We start from the raw sequence: 10686 nt of genomic DNA on the forward strand, positions 1-10686 counted from the left end.
ATTAAGTAGAGGTCTATTCTGTATCATATAATGATTAAGAAAACAAATAGCACACTGAAGACTAGCTCTTTCCATTTTACTCGCGATTGCTTCGTCCATCCAGTTTTCCAGGGACTCGTTGTAAGTGAATATTTTGGTCAATACGTCATTCTGTAATTAATCAGATTGTTGTGTTATATAAGTTATGGAATTTATGAATACTTGGGGGATTTCGTAATCATTCGAAACCGGAATATTCTAAATCTCTGATGTATCTGCAGACAAAATTGAACACGTTTCTGTCACACGGAAATGTATCATTTTCAAGATTGTATAGGCCTATCATAAACATTGGACCATCAGTTTGAAAGTAAAGGCCGTTGATCAAGGCTAGTCAAGTTGAAATACAAAGTATTATTTTTACAGATACCATTTCATTTTTAAGGTTCTTATATTACCACGACACATAACATAATTTATAGGATCACTGTTTAATAATGGATTTTCAAGAGAGTCAATGAAACTTTTTGAAGAATCAGAACGTGTTATTCAATAGCAAGGAAGATGAATGTTCCACAAATTACGCAAGTTTACTCACGTTTACGCTGTCTTAGTGTAACCTTAGCAACAATATCCAAGGGGTGGTGCTTATGAAGTCTATTATCCAGATCGGTTCAAAGAAATTTGGTAGATTTAAACCTAATAAGCATAACTTAATATTTTTCTTTTCAGAGCTTCATTCAAGACCTGCTTAAGTTGCATGGTAAAACTGATATTCCCAAATCTAAACTTATAGAATACACAAAAGGAATGGTAAGAAGAGAGTAAAACACTTTAAAATTCAGGACGTTACAGAATGATATTATTATTGATAGTAATTGTTATTGTCGTGATGGAATAATAGACAATAACTGGATTTGCGTCAGGAGAAACATGTATAATAATAATAAATAATAATATGTCGTTCTTATATAGCGCTTAATGCCTTTACAAAGCCTCTAAGCGCTTCACATACTACCCCGGTCATTGGATCAAACACGTATGGAACACATTGAACACCAAATTAAATTATTAAGTTAAATTATATTATTATTCCATAATATTGCGGCTAGTAATCAGCGCAGTTGTGTTGGAACCTACCAGGTACCCACTTGTACTCCTGGGTGGAGAGAGGCAACCGTAGATAAAGTGCCTTTCCCAAGGACACAAGCGATTTGCACAGTGAGAGTTTCGAACCCCCGACCTCGAGGTTGGGAGTCAAAGCCACAAGCCCTACCTGACGTGGAAATGTACCGAATACTCAGTACATTTCAAAACAACTGCGAAAAAAATCGCAAGTTGTTCTCGGGTGGGACTCAACACTGCAGTACCCACTGCTTACTTGGACTCGAATTCAACCCTGGCCATCAGGCGCAAGCTCGGTGGTCTAAAGGTATGGTGCCAGGCTATTGATCTGGAGACCGTGGGTTCGAGTCCCACCCGAGAACAACTTGCGATTTTTTTTCGCAGTTGTTTTCAAATGTACTGAGTATTCGGTACATTCCCACGTCAGGTAGGGCAAAAATTACACCTGTACATGTTTCTCCTGACGCAAATCCAGTTATTGTCTATTATTCCATCACGACGATAAAAATTACTATCAACACTGCAGTACCCGCTCCTTACTTGGACTCGAATTCAACCCTGACCATCAGGCGCAAGCTCGGTGGTCTAGAGGTATGATGCCAGGCTAGTGATCTAGAGACCGTGGGTTCGAGTCCCACCCGAGAACAACTTGCGATTTTTTTCGCAGTTGTTTTCAAATGTATTGAGTATTCGGTACATTTCCACGTCAGGTAGGGCAAAATTTACACCTATAGATATTGTTAATATTATTATTATTATCATCGTCTTCATTATCATCACCATCTTCATTACTATGATTAGTATTATTATCATTACCTGTTGGTGATAAAGAATTACCTAGCAATAGGCCTAGTGTGTTAATGTTTAATAACAATTATTAATATATTTTTAGTTAACGATTTTTGATAAGAACGATGATGGACAACTTTCACTCGCAGAAATGGCAAGGTAAGTTGTATTTTTTGGAAAAACGATATATATTAGACAATTATCGGCAATTATCTGCAATGTTCGTCAACATTTTGCATTTTTTTAAATTAATGTTATCTAAAGTAGTTCAAATTGAAATTCGATTTACGTTGATTTGTCGCTAATAATCTAAGGACTCTTTTAACTAATTTATCAAATAAGTTATTAAAGCGTTGGCGTATAATGTTTTCATTTTAATTTAGCCTTTCCATATACAACCACGAATATGATCTGTAAACATAATGTGGCTATTTCAAGAACTCTTTCTTCTAGCATGTACTGTAGGTAGTTTTACCAAAAAAAAGTCAAACACGGTCGCCGCACGAAGGTTTCCACAGATAGGCCTACTAACAAATTAATTTTATTTCGTAATTTACTTTGAGACCACCATTTTATTTTAAGATGAGTTTTTTTTTTTATAACACTAATCTTTGAACTCAATTTAAAAATAGACTATGATATAACGTGTTAACTGCTGTAAACCTTAGGCCTAATTTTAAAATTATACTGCAAAATGCATAGAACGAGGAGAAACACACAAAAAATAAAACGAACTTTGTGTGGTTACAATGGACCTTTCTGCTAAGCAACCATCTGCACACCAAAACAATGGCTGTGTGCTTGTGGATTTAATTAGAATTCAAGAACACGATATTGTATTGAAATTGTATATTTAGACAAAATATTTGCTACATATGTTCATATATCATAATCGATAGATTGTTAATCCTATTTGAAAATGATACTGTAGATCGGCGTTGCTCAGGTTTCATCACAAAACAACATGATACGAGTGAAAGGGCAAAGGTTACGAACTAACTTAAATGCAGTTATAACGAATTACATTCAATATATGAAATGATTAATATGCATAAAGTAAGGTTAGAAACAAATATTGTCCACGTCAGATGTTGTTGTTGTTGCTACTCAGTGGCGGATCCAGAGGGTTCAAGGGATTCGGACGAACCCCCTCCCCCTTCGTGCCTATCGGTTCATCGATCCATGAAAGAAGACATCTGACTACTCAATGTTGTTGGGATATAATAATATATTGCCTGTTTTCGATTTTCTTCCTCTATAAAGATAAGTCTAAAAAATGAGATCAAATTACCTGACCTTTTTTCAAGAGCGGGAAAACCTTGAATTTTGAATATCTTAAAGGTCATTAAAAGACTCCTCAGAAGTGGGGAAAGCTCATTTCCGGCCATCTAGGAATCAAAATTTTCCCGGGGGAGGATCCCCCGACCCCCCTTTCATTTTGGGTTTTTTTGGAAACATTTTGAACCTCCCTCTTTTAAATCCTGGCTCTGCCACTGCTACTGCATTTGTAAGTTACTATCTTTTCTGGTTACAACGATGTTATGGTTCGCAACGTATTTCTATATTTAATTTGAAATCATATGCAGATCACATACGTAGTATCTAAATACTGTACATCCTCGGAGATAATGGTTTATCGATATTTTCATGTTACAGACTCCTTTCAATTAAGCCACAAGACAACATTATTTTGCAAGCTGAGAAATCTTTCAAGGTACGTAGGCTGCGCCATCCACAGTTTGAACCGCACTGCAATACAGTAATTTAAATTACAATACAAAAACAATTGACGTGATATGACGATAGTTATAGAAATGTCCGGCTTGCGAAAGTGGGGCCCATCGAAATAACACCACCCTGTGGGGTCAGGGGCATGCCTCCTCCCTATAGTTGTTGTTTTCTAGACGGCCGACAATAAACTCTGAGGCGTTTTGGGCGATAAATTTTTTTTAATTATTTTCCAAAAAGGGTGGGGTGCCCCTAATCCGCCCCTGGGTGGAGAAGGGAGAGCGGGGTAGGTGGTGTAGCAGTGTACCAGCACAGTAAACAGAAGTATTAACATTATTAAATTTTATTTTCAATGTAAAAAGTACTTACTACTATATTGTACCTTTTCAGCACCTCAGTATGAGAGAAAAGAAAGCGGAATTCAATCGAATCTTCGACTACTACGATAAGGTACGTACTTACCATTATAAAACATTTTAGTGTGTGTCGGCTACTTACTTTCTTCAAATAACATATCTTACGATGATATGATTCTACCTCTATCACCCTATTACTACTGTATAATTATACCTACTTCATTACTGTGAATAATTACAATGTTAGGCATTACTACGTTCATTAATGTTTAAATGCTAATCAGTCCATCGATCGATCAAGGGTTGAAGCCTATGTGAAGTGAAATATTGAGCATCGGAAAATAATATTGAATTTACCGTTTAATTGCTTTCTAGAGTAAAACGAAAGCAATAGAAGGCGAAGAACTTGATGCATTTGTCAAGGATCTTCTTGAGAAAAACCAAGTAAGTACTGTAGCTAGGTTGAATTTGACCACACCAGGTTCCTTTTAATTAGTTGTCGTAATTTGTTCAGAGCCTATATTTATCTTTTTTGTCGCAACATCCAGAGATCCAGTTCTGTGATTGGGACATTTTGTGGGCGGAATTCAGTTACTTCCATCAAAAGCGTTTTGCGGTCTCTCTAGCAACAACCCATTGCAATCCAATCCTGACCCCTGCATTCTATAATCTCAGCCTATCTATACATTTTCATCCAGCTATAGGCATACATAAAGCGTGTCTGTAGAGTAGATCAAAGTTACTTCATTTCATTTCTTTCATTACATTTCGTTTATTAGTCTCAAAACAATTTGGGGAGGATTTAAAGCAGCCTTCACGTGGCCTTCCTTGCAAGTAACCCTAACATCTGTGTGAAAAAAAACACCTGCAATTGTAAATCGATGATTATGAATGCATCGCGAGAAGAAAAAAATTAAACTACAATAACAGAAGATTTACAAAAAAAAAGCAAACAAACAAACTAAACAAAAAAAAAACAAAACAAGAAGACGAGATCAAAAAAGTGAACTTAAATCAGGTAGATTACCAAACAAATACGAACAACAGTAGAACAAAAGAAATATATTTCTGTTTATAATACTTTCTATTTATACCTTTCAGGCTGACACAAGCCCGATGCAAATTGATCTCTTCAAAAGATGTATTCTGCAGAATTGTGACAAAAATGGAGACGGTAAAATTCAAAAGGGAGAGTTGGAAACGTGCCTGGGGATCTATGCTGATGTCAATTAGTGAAAATCACGAAGGTAATTAGAATTCGAGTTCTAATTAGAAATCGGCCGATATCAACGCAACGCTTCTTCGCTTCGCGTGTTGGTTTTTCGTCACCAGTTCCAAAAATGGAGTATTTACTTGTTCTGGCCTATCATTTCGCATGGATACATTTTGGTCTAGTGTTTTACGGATAGGTCTATTGTTTCTTTTTCCATTTAGATATTATTAACATGAATATGTATATTTTGAATTATACCACATTATTACCGATAGTATTAATCTAGTTAATTAGTGTTTAACCCAACCCAATTAGTATTTCGATGTATAAAGTTTTAAACCAATATTATGATAACAGGCGACTGATAACTCTGATATACCAGTTCCACTGGATTTCAGTCTACTTAATTCATTAAGCAATGCTATCACACTCACTATGATTTTGTGATTCAAAGCTATTTTTTACCCACCGACTTATTTGGTATTTTTGCCCAAACTCTTAGAACTATTCTGTATTGCTTATATATCAACATTTATTCTGTCTATACCTCAACATCAACTCTACCTGACAAGGACTAAAGCCAAATTATTCTTACTTACTTAAAGTGATGTAGCTTGAATTAAACACTTTTTAGCTATTTTGTAAGTTTTATGAACGTTGTTATTTATTACCTGTTGAAAATTACATTACGCTTCATCATTTATATATACATGTTGACTTTAAATCTATTTTATTAACGTACTTTTAACTTGCAATCATTGTTAATGTTAAAAAAAAAAGATTTGTGTCTTGGAATTTGTATGTTTGTTGCGTTCATCTAATGTTTATGAAATGACTTCAGATTTTCTATGATACACATGTTATAAAGATATCATAATTTGACATGTTCATTGATATTATGCAAATATTGGTTTGGGACTGCAGTAAGCTTTGTTTAATGCAGATTTTGACAAATTTTATATTTTAAGTAAACAATATACCTGGAACCGTTATATATATTTGTGACTGTAGCCAGCTGAAGCCAACTCATGTATAATCTATACATACAAATTCACAATAAACATCTTCAGCATTCGGATATAAATCAAATGTTTAAGTGAAAAAGAAAAGCGAACGTGTGATTGAATGAGTCAAGATGTTTCAGTAACATACAGTGCTGGTCGGTGCATATTTTGATTAGGCCCATGAATTAATATAAATTTGAAACTTTCTTTGGAGGCAACTAAATGATGTATTTTTGTGATCGTGCAATATTTTTGATCAATATTATCATTCCATCTTTACATAATAGGCCTATTTTACAAACACAGGTACGGTATGAATCGGATTAGGAAAGAAATTGTCAATTATAGCCTGGTGTATTGTACTACAGTATTGTGAGGTGTTTTAAATTCCGACGACAGTCTTACCAAACATATGTGATATTTTATTACAAAATATCAGATGTAATGTTAACACTTTTAATGGAAGCACGGGCTTAGCTTACGGACAATAGTATTTGCTTCGAGAGTATATTTGTTGCAAACCTAACACTTTCAAAGTGAGAACTCAATTATTCATGCTGATGCCAAAGTAAGAGTATATGTAAAAAAAGTTCCTGCTTTAAATATTACAATGAATAAATGGAAACGGTGGTTTGTTTGGACGGAATTTATAGGAATGTTCTAGTGGTAATTTTTCATCAGAAAATCTTAATACTACTGCACAATATATATTCATACGTGTTTGTGACACGCTGTAACTTGCATTAAAATGCTAAACATGGAAAGTACAGTAATGTATTTGAGTGTCATTCTTGTTAAATCACTATACTGTCGCTACAGCGTTTTCAGTAAAGTTGGCGATATAGTGTAGCGTAAGTATATGGTAACCAAGCTTTACTGTACTATATTCAACCGATTGCTTCATTAGGATATTGTGACGATGTGCAGTTTCAGGATTGTTGTTAAAAGTGTAAACATTCTAAATGTTTATTCTGTGAATCAGAAAAACGAGCTCCTGTGATTCATAACGAACGAGCGAATGTAGTTGAACAAGGTTAAATCAAACATAATCAGTATTTTCATTAACCTTAGGTACCATATTATAAGAATCAGCCGAAAAACGACTAAGTAAAAAATAGCCCAGTTTTGGAAAAAAACGGAAAGGGATATTGGACGATTTTTTGGCCCTGCCGTTTTCCTGTTGTTTTGTATTATGGGGTACCTACGGATCATACCAATGTGTTCAGGGGCACGTGCGGACCCTACGAATGGAAGAAATACAAAAAAGTGAAAAATAACCTAATTTTATAAATACAAATATATATCAAGTTCAAGTTCAAAAGAACATTTATTTCTCGAAAGTAATAATAATACATATATAAAATAATAAATAACCAGCCAAGTTTAAAGGGCGAAACAGGAGACAAGACAGACAAAGCAGACAACACGAGGATGCTCAGAATTGCAAATTTTTTTCTTTTATAATTTTGGGACAAAAATAAAATGTAACGAGTTGGTAATGGAGATCGGGAATGGGTAAAAGGAGAAAATTATGCATAACTTGATAAGAAATGCTTTTTCAGTCTTGAACAGAAGAGAAGGAATTATAAATGGAGTGAGGGAGATTGTTCCATAGCTTAGGACCAGTATATTGAATATTGTGCTGGCAAAAAGTGGTTCTATGAAAAGGAATATGAAGATGATTTGAAGAGCGGGTAAAGTGACTATGATAATCAAAATTAAAATTAAGTAATGATATGAATTGAGGGAGTGGGGGGGGGGAGAGAAATTTAACCATGAAAAAATAAAAGCGCATTGCTGAAGATGATTGATGTCATGAATTTTTAGAAGACCAAGAGAGGAAAATAAAAGATCGGTGTGGGCTCGCGGAGGTGCACCCGACATAATTCAAACGGCTTTCTTCTGAAGGAATAACAGTTTATTAAGATGGGAAGGGTAAGTGTTGGACCAGACCAAGAACAATATGAAAGAAAGATCAAAGTTTCAAATGTCACTTAAAGCCTAATTTTAAGCTTAAATAATATTTATGTCGGATGATACACAATAAGGTCCATGTGTTCGAATCTGTAAGCATCAGCAGAAAAACGACTAGGTGAAAAATTGGAAATGTCGGAAGGTCCTGTGTTTCAATCCCGGTTGAGGTACCTCTCACACTGATGACTATAGGTCGCGACCCAAAAGTTATCATTTGCGTTAGGTCGCGATCAGAATTGCTAAAACAAAAAAAATGTTTGTAAAGACTTTAGCAGATTTGCCTACCTGAAATAGAATTTTAGTTGAATCTTTATTAGAAAAATATTTTATTTATATGTACAAAATGAATATCTTATATCTTACTATAACATAATTGTGTAAACCTAATCATTAACAAGTGTGACATGAATTAAACAGAAACGCTGCCTTGTGACATAGAAGAATAGCGTATGCAAAAAATGATACAGCTAAAACAAGCGTGTGTTTTGATTGGTTGATTTAATGGTAGCCACAGGTCTAAAACTAAGGCTTACGTTATCAAATATAATATACAAAGATCGGAAATATTCTGCAAAAAAAAGCCAATCCTATATTTTGGGTCAGTCAGTCTTGGCCCACGCAAAGTAAGGCTCTTGTATTACATCATAAGTCTCAAATATTAAAATAAGTCTCATTTTCCCACTTCGAAGAAAAAGAACGATAACCAGTGGCGAATTCAAAGTGGTGGGGAAAAGCCTCCCTTTATGCTTCTTCAACTTTCAGAGCTCAGTCCTCCAAATAGTGATACGAATTCCTGGATCCGTCACTAAGCAAAGATCGACGTTATATCCATGTCGAGTACCGTATTCATTCTTCAGTCAAATTTCAGGGATCTTAAAAAATTGGTATTTACTATCAATATAGATGGGTCGCGGCTAGTGTGTGAAATCAAAACTTGTGTACTAGAGAATAAAAGTTTGCGAAGTGAGGATTTAAAATTTGTGTATTAGTATACATTGTAAAGGTTAAGGAGTGGAATATGTCCTAAATTGGATGAGGCCAATTTAGAGGTTTGAGAGATTCGTTAACTCATGAAGGCCTATGTCTACTGTAACATTTTGTGATCTGATTTCATACTTTAAGGGCCCGACATGTAACTTGCTAGGTCAGTATATGGTAAATTACTGTAAACTAACTATTGCATCAATATTATCGAGACCTGATGTTGAAAGAAATTAAAAGAAACGTAAAGAAAACGAAAAGCTAGAAGAAAGACAGGGTATTAAAACAAAATTAATGGAAATCTGTTACCAAGAAGGAATCAAAAGTTTGGGAAAAAAATTTAAAAAAATAAAAAATTTGGTGTAACTAGCAACCGTTTGTTTGTATGAATACAATTGCGGCGGGACAACTATTGGATGCACACATTTAAATATGGTCTAGAAGGAGATAGTCTTAACTTAAATCTTAACTTAAATAGGTAAAGTATGGTATGTAAATAGGGTGAGAAGACACAACATTGAATAGACATTGCACCTATGAGATGGCCAGGTATCATTTTCAAATAATGGCTAAATAAAATAATAATAATAATAATAATAATAATAATAATAATAATAATAATAATAATAATAATAATAATAATAATAATTGTATATGTACTACATACTTTAGGGGCCTGACGTGTAACTTGCCAGGTCAGTATATGGTGAATTACTGTAAACTAACTATTGCATCAATATTATCGAGATATGATGTTGGAAATACACACAAACCCACCACCCGCAACCAAGTCCACCCCACCAAAAAAAATCACACACACGCACCCACCCCTCATACACATATATAGATTTAGTGCATACGAAAAAATGTACGGTACAATATTTGCCTAAATCTATTGATTTTATGTTATTATTGAAACAAATGAATATTGGTTTATTATATTGAAATAAATGTATATTGCCGGAATCATTTTTTTTTCACAGATCCTATGTTGCCGCTAAACGACGACCCGAACCGATTTTTCCCCCCAAATTTTGGAACAGAATGAATAAATTGGACATTGGTGAAAAGAAATCCAAGTTGAAGGTGGTTGGATTCATTGCTTGACGTCATTTCCTATTAGTGTATTTTGAAATTATGTTCCTTAATTCTCGATATTTTATCGTGATATGTTACATTATTTTCTCAATTTAGTTCCATTGTATTTTACTTTGTTGGATTGGCTTATATTTTGGTAGTTTAAGGAGTATTTGATTTCTTAATTACTTTTCCTATTTTCTATAATTAAACAAATAGATAAACAATAATAATAACAATGCTGAAATAGAAACATGTTGCAATATTCGTACCAATTATAGCTCATCAATGAAAAGTTCCTTTATTACTGTTGTCAGAGACATTTTTTCATACAACTAAAATACTGAAATAAAGGAACTTTTTGTTGATGAGCTATGCTTGATACAATTATTACAACATGGTCCTATTTGAGCACTGTTACTGTTATTGTGTTCATGGGTGTTACGCAGCAAACTTCGTA

At 34.2% G+C, this 10686-nt stretch overlaps 1 protein-coding gene across 1 annotated transcript in view; it reads left to right on the forward strand.

Annotated features, from left to right (window-relative positions):
• LOC117111237 (secretagogin-like) overlaps nt 1-6963 on the forward strand; it is a 25948-nt gene extending 18985 nt beyond the window's left edge. Inside the window, exons 6-11 of the mRNA XM_033254140.1 lie at nt 712-792; nt 1997-2052; nt 3550-3607; nt 4012-4071; nt 4353-4421; nt 5079-6963. Coding sequence (XP_033110031.1) covers nt 712-792; nt 1997-2052; nt 3550-3607; nt 4012-4071; nt 4353-4421; nt 5079-5210 — 456 coding nt within the window. The 3' untranslated portion in view covers nt 5211-6963. The remainder of the gene's footprint in view (nt 1-711; nt 793-1996; nt 2053-3549; nt 3608-4011; nt 4072-4352; nt 4422-5078) is intronic.
• Nucleotides 6964-10686: the final 3723 nt, after the last annotated feature.

The sequence above is a fragment of the Anneissia japonica genome, unplaced genomic scaffold (assembly GCF_011630105.1).
Source record: "Anneissia japonica isolate Jap-2015-1 unplaced genomic scaffold, ASM1163010v1 scaffold288008_len1385354_cov213, whole genome shotgun sequence".
Lineage (NCBI taxonomy): Eukaryota > Metazoa > Echinodermata > Crinoidea > Comatulida > Comatulidae > Anneissia > Anneissia japonica.